The sequence below is a fragment of the Filicampus tigris genome, chromosome 1 (assembly GCF_054856515.1).
Source record: "Filicampus tigris isolate MCC_2025a chromosome 1, RoL_Ftig_1.0, whole genome shotgun sequence".
NCBI classification, from domain to species: domain Eukaryota; kingdom Metazoa; phylum Chordata; class Actinopteri; order Syngnathiformes; family Syngnathidae; genus Filicampus; species Filicampus tigris.
Genome location: NC_141217.1, coordinates 24,869,459 through 24,882,977, shown reverse-complemented (window position 1 = coordinate 24,882,977; position 13,519 = coordinate 24,869,459). Strand labels below are relative to the sequence as shown.

The 13,519-nt window shown below is 40.4% G+C and overlaps 1 protein-coding gene across 1 annotated transcript; it reads right to left on the bottom strand.

Moving 5' to 3' along the window:
- Positions 1-11: 11 nt before the first annotated feature.
- LOC147153369 (E3 ubiquitin-protein ligase TRIM39) lies at positions 12-8,270 on the bottom strand. The gene is made up of 4 exons (XM_086028827.1): positions 7,498-8,270; positions 6,383-6,522; positions 4,153-4,320; positions 12-2,312 (listed from the first exon to the last, which is right to left on the bottom strand). The coding sequence occupies exons 1-4, from the start codon at positions 7,978-7,980 to the stop codon at positions 1,604-1,606; spliced, it is 1,500 nt and encodes a 499-aa protein (XP_085884953.1). The 5' UTR covers positions 7,981-8,270; the 3' UTR covers positions 12-1,603.
- Between the last annotated feature and the right edge of the window lie 5,249 nt (positions 8,271-13,519).

The following is a 13,519-nucleotide window of genomic DNA, read 5'->3' as shown; positions in this document are numbered from 1 at the left end:
TGTACAAATAGTGGCATTGAAATGTTTTTATTTCAACCAATTAGTGCGTATTTTTTTATCGAAATCTAAATCTGTACAATGTTTCATGCAGTTTAAAAAATACATTTTACACTATAGTGACAACCTAAGCTTTGTCACTGAAGACCCTCTTATTACAACGGATGAAAATGCCACAAAAATATCTCTGACTCATTTAATTACGCGTTAATTACTGCATGTAATGTAATTTTTGTAGTAGGCTATATACACTTGATTTATCATGCCTTAATTCTATTAGAATTTGTGATAATAACACACAAATATAGTTATAATTTATTTGTATATAAAAATCACAATTAACTCACGTTCATACTTCAGTGTAAAAGAAACAAGAAAATAAAAATATCACTGATTTACTGTGAGATAGCAATCAACAATGTATATTTTCGAAAATGGTAAATAAAATAGTCTCAAACAACATTGATCAATACAACAGTCATTAACGATACTGAATAATGTCTTTGTAAACAAATTAGTACCTGATTAGATGGCTCCAGTTAAGTGATGCTCATATATTATAGTCGTAAATTAATTAAGATTGTATTTCCTTCACTGGTGTGCACAGTGACTGCACTATTTGGAGTATGAAATGCGAGTATTGAATCAAACTAGTAAATACAAACTGCAAACATCAAGGATTGTTTATCCACGCCAGGGATGGGAAACTGGCGGCCTATTGATTAATCCCCCAGCCCCAACGCCACACAAAAAAAGAGGGGAGGAGGGGGGAATGTTTAAAAAAAATTACAGACCCAATACATTCAAAAATGCTGATGAACATTAAATATATGTTTTCCATGGAAAACAGGGGAACAGGCTGTAGGTGTGGCGGGGGGTTGGGGTGTCACCCACGGGAGGAAAAACGGACAAATGAACGTGAAAAAAATACTGGGAAGAAAAAGAATCCGCAAATATGCTGGGGTTGACTACCATACACCACTAGATGGCAGCCATGTCTTAGTTGTGCTTACACTGGTTCTTACACTTCCCTAAACTACAACTTGAGTAAGCCTAATAATGTTTTTGCGGATTTGGAATGATATGTAGGACAAACATGATACCACAATAGTATTGCAATTTTCAGTGAGTTGATTTTTGTGAAAAAATAAAACATGCAAAACAAATTATTCTTAATATTGATTTCTTGTTCAACAGTTTTGTGCCGTCCTTGAATGGATTTTTGTTTTATGCAAGACCGCCCTTTTGCACTGGCAAAAAAATAAAATCCAGTGTGTGGTTAGTTTGTTGTTTGCTTCAAACGCTTCAATGTTGGCTTAGGATAGAGGATCTTTTAAACATGCATTGAAAAATGTATTTCCAAAAATGAAATATAAAAATTTTTGCACAAATGAACGTATTTTTTCCATATTTAAAATAGCATTTTTGTCATGAATCAAAAAGATTAGGTAGTGTGTGTTCCTATGTGGCCCACCAGTAGCACTGATGAAAAATGGCGGTCCCCCTCCAGCATTTACATTGCCCATCCCTGATCTTGGCGCAGTTTTAATAAATTGACACTCAGATTCATTCTCTACAAAGGCTTATGAAACACAAGCAGACATGTTCACAAGCCACACTGGAGTGTGATCCAAGAGTCTGGCGTGTTAGAGTGGATGCTGAAAGCTGGGTAAACAGTCTCTTTGAATGCAACCTTGAATGTGTAGAGATGCTCCCTTTGACCTCTAATGTTATGGAACATCAATGTGCCTCCCTCATAGTCCAGTGCCACCTCAATCTTCAAGGGCTGCTTGATCATTTCTCGCAGAACTACATTGGACGAAGACTTGCACACTGTTAGTTTGCCGTTTTTCCACTGGAGCCGCCAGGACACCGAGTTGTGACCCAGTCGACTGTGGTCGCCGCGGCGGGGGATGCTCTTGTAACACACCCCCAGCGACCACATGCTTTTGGGGCCCACTTCCACCACCCAAACATGCTCGCCACTGGAAAAGCCCTGGTTGCACATGACCTGCGGGGCACTGGTAAAGCGCTCCTTGTGCTCGACATACGGATGCTTGGTGTCGCTGTACTTGGCCGTGTGCAGGTCATTGCTCAGTTGCAAGCTGGGGTGCGCCGTACACGAGTTGAAGGTGAGCTCCAGAGGATTGAAGAGTATGCAAAGGAACTCGGCAAGGCGGCTTATTTCGGCTCGGAAGGCCTCGGTCCTGAGGCCTTCCTGCAGTTGCTTGGTGTTGAGTGGAGCCTTTGTGGGGATGTTGCAGGAAATTGTGACCGTGGCAGCCTTCCTTAGCTTCTCTTCTATCAGTATAAACCTAGAAAGAAAAGGGTAGATAAATGCTTATTAGCGCTGCCTTGTTTCATCATATACGTACACTCTATAGCAGGGGTCACCAACTCCGGTCCTCGAGGGCACCTGTCCTGCAGGTTTTCCATCTCTCCCTGCTGTAGCACACCTGTTAAAATGATCAGCTCATCAGCAAGCTCTTGGGAAGCCTGATAACGATCCTGATCATTTTAACAGGTGTGTTACAGCAGGGAGAGATGGAAAACCAGCAGGACAGGTGCCCTCGAGGACCGGAGTTGGTGACCCCTGCTCTATAGGAACCTCTCTCGAGCATGTCCAACCAACCAACATTTTTAAGAAAAGTATTCCGCTAAAATTGTGCAAAAAATAAGTTCGTCATGCAAGCATCATCAAGACTTGAACTCAGTGAGCATTAAAGAGAAAAAAACCCCAAAATGTTCTATACAAGTATATGTTCGATGCAGGCCCACTAGTTGAAACACGGCTTTCTGATTAATATTGCTTTAGTGGAATATGAGTTAAGCAGCAAAATTCACCCATGTTTAGCCATCTCAGGGGGGCGGCTATTTTGCCACTTGCTGTCGACTAAAAATGACATAACAGTTGCTCAGGGCTCAGATGACGACCAATTATGGCTGAGCTTCAGTAAACATGTGAGCCGTGATTGATCGTTACTTGAGCAACTGTGATGTCATTTTCACTTGACAGAAGTGACAAAATGGCCGTACACAGAGATGGACCGAAACGGGTGGATTAACGCTTATTCCACAAACGGGTTGACTTCCCCTTTAAAAGCCTAGATAGACCAATCTGACGTTGGCCAACTGTGACTGACGCTTACCCCCTGTGGCGTCGGGCTGGCTGTCGGTACGTCACGCTGGAAAAATACACCGCAACGACAGACAGCGATGCTGACCATTAAAGAACCTTCTGCGCATGCGGGAGATGTAATACCATTCCATACCATCGGCGGGGGTAGTCACGATTCCTCATGGTTAGAAAAATCCATCCGGAAAACTATTGGCCGAGGGCGGATTATAAAAATGTAAACAACGCATTCAGCTATATTTTTGGTTCACGATGAACTCCCGCGCCAAGTAAACCCTCACGTTCTTGACACAGTATTGTGAAGTACTTACATTGTCAACCCTCGCTCTTTTACTCGTAAGAAGATTAAGGCAGCAAAGGCGTGCTCAGTTTATCCTGTTCGTGCTCCGAGCGCTGATTTGCTAGCTAACAGCCAATCAGAGTGACCAAATGCCACGACTCACGACTCCGATTCAACATGCGTAAACGCCCTCCAGACGCTTCCTGACGGGGTCCGACACTGTGACGGTGGTCACAACACCAATCAGGCGGTATTGTATTGTATTTCTTTTAAGTTTTATTTGTAACAGTGCTTCATTTGTCTTTACACTAATATGTAGGGATGGGCATTCCATCCCAGGGAGGGAATGGTCTGTCTGTCCGTCCCAGACGTACGCCCATTTTGGGGACTGAGGACGAGAAGTTTTTTAAAAAGGACGGACGAAGCAAGGACGGAATTAGATTTTTGTCCGTCCGTGTAACCGTCCCTAACCGGGTCAAGTACCGACTGACGTGTTGTGTTGGATTCTTTTAAAAAGAAAGACCACTGCTCTCTTCCGTGATACCACACACACAGGCATAGTTTGCCCTCACAGGGCTAATTGCTAGTCAGTAATAGGGCTCATACAACCATACTGTACATTCACACTGTCACTTAGTAGGAACTGAACCCACATTATCTGCATCAAAGTTGGGCAAATCTAGCAATGTAATACAATTTAAAAATATATATATATATATATATATATATATTATCATACTGGTTTATGAAGCTGCATGACTCGGTCATGTTGAGGGCTTCGGTTGCACTTTGTTGGGCATCCAGTAGCAACTTCTGTTGCTCCTCCAGCGCACCCACGCCCGCCTGGCAGCTGTTTCGACGCTGGCTTTGCTCCTCCTCGAGCAGCTTCTGCAATCTCTCACGGTACCTGAACACACCAACGAAATAAAGAGAAATCGAGTACCGGCCAGGGAACACAATGATAGAATGTTGTGCTTGTGACCTAAATTTACAATATTGTTACCACATCAGCCAAGTGTTAGAGCTGGAGGCCTTAGTTAATGAGCTAGTTCGTTAGCTATCAAGTTAAAAGAGCTAGCAATCAAAGCCCCACAAACTTTTGTGGAGAATTGGTCCTTGGGCCAAAGAAGAACACGCCTCAAACATTTTGGGTCCTGGGACCTCTTACAAGGTTGACATTTTTCAAAGGAGCCCTGCCGACAGTTACACATAATGTAAATGTGTACCTCTCAATGCCATAGGAATGAAAAAAGTTGCCTATTTCCGCCCCCCAAAAAGTCACAACGCCATCATAAAGCATTCACGTTTTTTGAGAAAATAAGTTGAGTTGTTGTGAGACTTAAGTCCTATTCACAAAAAAAAGATATGAAGCTAACAATCACCTGATAAAATCAAAACATATTTTTCACACTTTTGTTGTAAAATTGCTATTACACATTTAACATAGCTTCACTGCTTCCTCAAAGTTTTGGAGCAAACAATGTGCTTACTGTGTTGTGCTTACTAACATTTTTGCCATGAATGTCAATAATTTATATTTTAAAGTTGTTCCTACTTAAATGACTGTTTTAGTCCCAAAAAATACACGTTTTGTTTTTAGCAGCTAGCACATGGAACAAGGAAGAACATTAATTTTGGTCACATCAAGATATCCCTTTTAGGCGCTTAATTCACAGAAATTAGCATTTTTCAATCAATAAACAAACTGTCAATGTCTCTCCATCCCAACTGACAAATAAATCATTTTTGTTCGTTTCGGTGTTGCAAGTTCAGCCTCGGTAGTGATCTTTCTCTACGTTGAAGACTAGTTACGGGATTGTTGTTTCATTTCTTTTGATGTAGGCACATATAGTATTCAGTGCGGACAGGTGTCGTAAAAACAAAACACGATATCAGTGAAATGAAATGCAGACAAACGACAAATGATTCCAACGACTGGTACATTAAAAGGCACGCATTTTAATCTTTACACGACACTGCAGACAGTCTTGCTCTTCAAGTTGGGAAAACACAAAGTGAAAATCCTTGCGTGCTATGTGAAAATAATTGTTCTGATTAAGACGTGACATCTTTGAAATGGCATCATAGCCAAACAACAAATGCAACTCAAGTCTCAAAAAGTGTTGTAATCATTGTACTTTTTGATGCATTTTTAGGTTCAGTCGTAAGCAAGGAATCCTTATTTGGTAACTTTAATTTCTAGATGTAGTAATAACACCGGCCAATGGCACATTTTAATCACATATGGATTTATATGTCCTTACACGTACTTTTGATGAGGATATCTCTCTAGCACATCAGGAGTTATTTTCACATCAGGAGTTATTTTCTTTTTTTTTTGTTATAAAGTCAGAACTTTAAAAGCCTGGGCAATATGAATTTTACCATGTGTTGTCATTTACAGTTATGACGTTTCAGAATAAAATTCCACCTGTTGCTGAACCTAACCTTTAATTCATAAATATTACTAAAGGTATTACATAATACATTATTATTATAACGTTATTATGATCATAAAAATGAATGAATGTGATAGCGAAAAAAAAAAAGCAAGGGCAGATACTGAATCAGTGCAAAAAATTCATCTACAAATTTGTATCCTACTTGCATTGCTCATTAAAATGGCTTAATGTCAACCCCAGTGTTGTTGTAGAGCTGAACCTTTGAAAAACAGGTTGTCTATGTCATCTACCTGTATGCGCTTGACCCAGATTTTAAATGTACACATGTATATCACAAAATACCATAACATCAAACCGCTGCACACAAATACTGTAACTTGGGATAAAGAGCACTTTACACATTGATTTATTACAACAAACCAAAAACTGTATTTGCCAAAAACGTGCGACGGTTTGAGAGTCGGTGGCAAGAAAACCTTCCAAAATATGCTTGCATGGTTTATCTTTGAATGAAAGTGTGTATGGCTGAACAAAAACCTCCGTTTTTTTTTTTTTTTGTCTGCTTACCCGTCGACCAGCCTAGCCATGACTTCCACCGTTGTGACAGCCTTGTTCACCAGTTTGTCCCCAACAGCTTCAGAAAGGTCCTGCTGCTCCTTTACCTTCTCTACCAGGAAGTCAGTCATCTTTAGCCTGTTGGAAACCACCTGCACATACACATTTAATCCATGTGTCTGTCATTCACATTCTACAAAAACATGGCAGTATTGGGCATTAATTCCTGCTCCAAATATGGGGTCAACGATTGGCCTCAATCACGAGCACAATTGAACCTATCATAAATTAAATCTCTAGTCCCACATATAATCTTTCCATTGTATACTTATAGCGTGATTGTCCCAGAAAGGTACCAATGAGCACTAACATTTCTGAGTGACACTGCAGTTTTCCGCGACCAAATCCACTCTAACTTAATAAAATTTGATTGACGTCATTCAAGAGTATTTACAAATTTGTCCCTCTCCAACATCCTGCTCGTGCTATTGCATGGTATTGTAATTAAAAAACGACTACATTTTTGTTACATTTATAGTCAATAATTTTATTTGCTCAATTGGCCTATGGTGATCTATTTGTAATGTATATTTACTTGAGGGAATATTGATGTGATGTGATGTATTTATTTGACTGATCGTTAGTCAAACGCAACGAACAAAGAGTACAAATTACAGCAAATAACCACTGACACACACACATTCACACCAATAGGCAATTTAGAGTCATTTTTTTTGGAAGGCCCCATGGCCAAATTATGCCACCAAAATTTGTTATTAATTCATTTCAACAAATGTTGAAAACAAAAATGTATACTGACATTTGTCTGTCTAAAACAAATTGTTTTAGATAACTTTTGAATTGAAATAGTATAAAAAGCCTCTCAAGGTATATTTGTTTGAATTACTGAAAAAACGTTTTACATGATAACATCTGCTTTTCGCAGCTCGACGATGATGAAACAAACAATTGAAAGTTAATGACCGGGTGGTCTAATAGGTAATAATAATAATATTTTTTTTAAAAAACATTGATTTTTACTTTGACTAATGAAAGCATTCTGGATTTTGGACCAAATTATCAAGAAATCTAACAATGTGACAAAAACGAATCTAGGAGAGACCTACCTTGCTGCGGACCTCGAGGGCATGCCTCATCTCCCCCTCAGCAACACTGAAGGTGAGAAGTTCATGGTTGTGGTGTAAGCCCTCCATGAAACACTTGGAACACAGTAAGGTCATGTCGGTGGAGCAAAAGTACACAAGGGGACAATGGTGGATGTCACACTGCTTCCCCGTCTGCGATGCCTCCTCGGCAGGGAGCTCGTAGACGTTGTCCGTCTTCTGCTGGATCTCCGGTTGAGAGTCACACTTTGACATAGATGCTATGTAGCCGCTGATGATGCTACCTAGTTTGAAGTTCTTCTGCAGGGATTGAACACCTTCAAACTCTAGGCGACACTCCGGGCATTGCACGATCTTATCGGTGTCGCCGATGGTCTGCAAGATGCAAACCTGACAGTAGTTGTGGCCACAGGGGAGAACCACAGGGTCCGAGAAGAGCTGAAGGCAGATAGGACAGCTGAGTTCCTCTTGCATGGAAAAACTCATGATGGAGGGAGTGGAACTGTTTTTTGTTTTTACAAAATATTGCCGATATATCCTTTGTTGCCGTTTAGGTCTTTTCAAAAATGACTGGGACTCTTCCTATCCCAACAGCTGTATGTTCTAAGACATACAGGTAAGGCTGCATGCAAATCCAACAAGACAATGAGAAAGTCAGTTGCCTTCAGTTTTCATTTGATAGGCAGCACATGCACATGCGCACCTAGAAGAACAGCATTCCTTTCCTGAGCTACAGGAAATTCACTGCACCATGGGCTGTTTGTGGTAAAAATATGCAACACACATCAAGGCTCCTTCAACACTAATTGTACTCTTTCTGGAACCTCTGCGCACTGAAATGGCCTCAAGCTTGAAGATGAATCACATACACAAATGATTTTTGCTGATTGGTCTGCGCAGTGAGCTTTTCTTTTTGATTGTTGCTGATTCAGAAGGTTATTTCCCATAAGAATGTAATATTCGACAAATGCTTTTATAGGTCAACACTAGCAAATGTTTACGTGTTGCTCAGAATTGGGCACACAGTAAATGTGGGAACCTGCTTTAGTACACACCGTTGAATCACACGTGACGGTTGACTCATGTTGATGGTAAACATAACACGAAGAAAACCTTCTTGTTTTCACTGTGGAGTTGTGTGAAAGCCTGTCAGCAGTCACTGTCAGCGCAGGTCTCAGTGGAAAATGTTACTAATAAAAACAGAGATCAGTTAGCTTAAGATGATAATGTAGTGAAAATAACTGCTAGATCAAGGACATTTTGACATGGGTCCCAACTGTCGGACAAGACAATCATATCTGACCTGTCTGATGTGATCCCACTTATCAGGTTTGGTTCAGTTAAAATGAGCTCTGATTGATTGCTCTGATTGCCTATTTAGGTTAAGTGTGAAAGCGATCATTTTTACCCTGGTGCACACCAAACAAGTTGACGGATGGATTAGAACTGCAATATAAAATAATCAGTGAAGAAGTGTTGGATTGCGCTTGGCCAAAACAGTTGTTACCAAGTTCTGAACATCTGCCCACACATCTTCCCATCCATCGCTCCATTTTCTATACCTGCCATCCTGAGCTGATCATGGGTGAACTGGAGCCTATCCTATCCAGTTGCCTTTGGGCGAGACATGGTGGGCACTTTGGTTTGATCACCTGTCAATTACATAGAACTCACACAAAGAGTCATTTATAAACTGAACATACATGTTTTGTGAGCAATTCATAGCCCTGCATGGACCTATCATAAAAACAAATTACAACTCAATATGCAGAAATACTTTAATAATGAACTAAAAGTCAGTTATCTGCTTTATTTCAATCATTCACGATTTAAAGAGAGGTCAACGCAAACACATTTTTTTTCAAGAATATGTTCTATGCAAGCCCACTATTTGAAACAGGGCATTCTGATAAATATTGCATTTGTGGAATAAGAGTTAATCCACCCGTTTTTAGCCATTTCTGGCGGCGGCCATTTTGTCTTCTGTCAACTGAAAATGACATCACAACTGCTCTCAACGACCAATCACGGCTCAGATTCAGAAAACAGGTCAGCCGTGATTGGTCGTTGTGAGCAGTTGTGATGTCATTTTCAGTCGACAAAAGACAAAATGGCCGCCCCCGGAGAGGGCTAAAAATGAGTGCATTTTGCTGCTTGATTTATATTCTACAAACGCAAAATTAATCAGAATGCCGTGCTTCAACTAGTGGACTTGCTGGGAACATATTCTTGAAAAAAATATGTTTGGATTGACTTCCGCTTTAAATAAAGGCTTGAAATAAAATCAAAAAGAGAAATTCATTAAGTGTGAAGTTAACTTGGCCAACCATCTTTTGAGTAATGCTAACGGCTAAAACAATTTTAAGCATACTTTCGTTGGTTTTTATGGCGCAACCCACCCAGATTCATAATTAGACCCATATAGCAATGCGGTTAACAACGAAAATGCAAATGTTTGGCAATCTCCTGTAATCTTTGGCGAGTGACGTCACTAGAAGTGATCGAGTCGCCAGTCAGCCATTGTACTGCATTGTTTACGTTTGCTGTTCTTTGCCATTCTTATCGTGTTTTTGGGCGAAATGCCTCAGCGCTGTGTGGCGATGCATTGTTCACATTCAGGCCAACGGTTGTTTGAGTGGCCAAAAGATAAGAATAGGGCACGTAAATGGGCCAGTTTGTGTTACAGTTCAGCTGGCTTCCACATTAACTGCTTCCCGATTCCAGCTGTGGCCGTTCGGGCAATGCCAGTCCAGTCATTTTGTTTTTCCTGTCTGCAGATTCGTCACAAGCAACATCGGAACTGTTCAATCCTGCAATAAACACTTGAAACAAAACGTCTCGTTTACAACTCCCGACTGGCTGCAAAAAATTGTAAACAGTAAAAAATAAAAATATAAAGGTAGAGAGTGGTATTTCAACCCGTGACACAATTGGGGGAAAACGGGAGGGGGGCATAAGCACACCGGACCCAACGCTCTATGCATGAGCTGGCATGACTTTGTTTACAATTCCCGACTGGCTGCAAGAAATTGTAAACATCGTAAAAAATAAATATATAAAGGTAGAGAGCTGGCATGTTGATGAAGGAACAGGCCACGTCCTCTTGGAAAACTGCCAATCAAGTCAGTCTTACTTTTGATTCACTTGCATTTTACAATTTATTAACTATACGTTCGCTGTGCCTTACTATGCTTTTTTAAGGTTCCTGTCTTTCGTGTATCGCCTACAAAATGGGCGTCTGTCATAGGGGGATGGAAGGACCGGTCGCTCATATAGGCGGAATGCCCAGCTCTGTAATACTGAAATCTAAAAAGCTGTGGAGTAGCAAATGTTACACAACATACAAAGCTGAGCCAAGCGTCTTGATCACTGTCAAGAGAAGCGATCAGAGACAGAATGTTGATTTTCTAGTTTTGGATTCCCGTTTACCCTACAATCAAATACATTTTGTCAGAGTACAAATAAAACCTTTGGATCCTTGGATTTTCATTTCATTTAACCAGTCCTGACCAAAAATGACAAATGTTGCCTACCCTAGGCAGCTTCAGAAACAATTAGCCAATCAAACCCCGAGAATACAATTAAGTATAGTCAAACATAAAGTTACCACATTCAAACCAGTATGTTTCACCATCATTTATATGAAAGAAGGAAAAAAACAAACTAACTGAAAAAAATGACATGAACTTGACTTGCATTACTTGCTAACACTTGTCTCGGCTGGACAAGGGCCAAAGCATTTCACTATGCATTGCGCTTATATAACTGTGTATGTGATAACATCTTTAGAATTCAATTCAGTTTAGTCAAGCATCCTCCTTTGTTTGTGTTGGGGTGTTTTTGTACGGATAGAGGCAGATTGTGAAGATTCATTGGATGGAGAGATTATGTCAGAGTGTGATGACACCAAAATTGCTTGGCTGGTAGAACCTGGCAAGGCGGAGGGGAGGATTCTAGCAAGCAGGTTCAACGTGATCTTAATCTAAATTTGAGTTCTGAGTTGATGTCTCAGGAACTTAAAAGGTGTGAAAGTTGATCTGAATGAGTTCAGTTAAGTCTGAGTACACTACATCAATGATCAAAACATAACAACCAAAAGGCATCAACATAGCCCCAAAATGTCAATTACTTCCCCTTGGAATTGGAGGCGCTAATACCACCTCTAGAGATAGGAAACTATATTCCATTAAAAAAAGTAACACTGCTCAGCAAGGAGGGAAAGAAAAGCAATTCCCGTAATGTGGATGTTTCAATGCATGATGACTATTTGGTGCACTGACTTTACATTTGCCCACACTAATTTACAGCATATAGGAATATATATATTGAATAATATGCCATTTTCATTTATGTGTCACCCGGCGTTGAATAAGGGAAGCGGTTTAATTGAATATCAGTCAGGCAAGGCCATATTTTGTTTGGTCATATGGACCTCCCTTGGAGTCTATTCATACTAATTGACAAAGAACAATGAAGTAAATATTCATTTTTGTCATACATCTGGGTTAAGAAATGCGTGGCCCCCGAGTCGCGCTGCTGAAAAATTGTAGCCCCCTACAGCATTAAGTTGCTCATCCCTGGTCTACCGCATTGAGCTTCACATGTACATCAAGTAATTATTGTCCATGTGGACTGTAACATTCAGTGTGTCAAAAGCTCACAAAAGCTTCTTAAGCTTACAAAAGCTCTCAGAATTTGTCACAAACCCATTTCAAAGTCAGAAACTCAAGCTTCCCGCTGTGCAAGTGATCATTTTGTTCTGCGGGGGTTAAAGTGCACGAGCCACATCCAAATGAACCACATTTTTCTGTACTTGTTATGGTGAAAAACTACTCCCAGGCCATTTTGGGCGGCATCCATGTGGAGCATGAAAGAGCCAGTGAAGATGAGGGTACTCACTCCCTCCTCCCCTCGGAGGAAATTCTGGATGTGAGTGGTTTGTGTCTTCACTCCTTCACCAGATTACCTGTGTATTCCAGCTGTTTCAGCACTGGAACCAAATCTTTTTGTTGCCCGTGATTCCAAGCAATTGGAAACCGTAACAATGACTTCCACTAACAACCCAGGCTAAACTTAGTTCCTCCCTGTCATACAAAGATGTGAAATCCCCCAGTTGAAATGTATTGTTCAACACGCTTCCTTGATTGACTTGATGTTCTAATTAGCCAGGGCTTTGGCACCATCTTGTGGGATCTTAGAGTGTTATAGAAAGAGTACAAACTACATATACAGTTGGGTTTTTAGAGAATGGCGAGTTTGTGAATGGTGAACTGCAAATGGTTTCTCTAATTGTTTCCATGCATGTGCAGACTATTTCCACTGGGCGGCACACAGGAGGGGCATCAATGATTTTAAATTGAGTTGTAAATTTCACAAGGAGCAAAGTGCAGTGAAGTTAAAACAGGCAAACGGCAGCATTTTAGACCAGTTGGAGAAAACACAACTTAGCCTCGATGTCTTTCTTTCTGAAATCTACACGCTGGCCAATGACAAGGCACAACTTGTTTACGTACAACTAAAAGGCTATGTCGAATCTCTAACTTTCCCTTAAAACGTGAGGTCAGGTATTGCCAACTTATAAATGATGACAAACTACAGTGCAGTAAATAAATCTAAAAGCAGATAACCCTGCACTGGCAGTTCTGTGCTCCCATGTGGCCAAACAGTAAATCTGCACTCAAAACCTCCTGAGCACTCTCTGAAGAGGAGAATAAAATATTCATTAACTCATTCACTGCCAGACATTTTCAGACCCTCTTTTACCCTAACGTTTGAAAAAATTTGAAAAAAAATATGAATAAATTCCTGGGATTGAATGGCTGGACTATACTTATTAACGGTATTATAGTAAATTTCTTCCCATACAACATCATGAACAAGCATAGCATTGTGATGGACCTCTCGCATCTATTTCAACAAAAAAATGTGTTTCTATCCCATCCCATTGTCCATTTTCCATCTATCTGGCTTGGCTGTTTTTTTTTTGTTTTTTTTGATATTCTATTACCATGGTCAATAAACATCC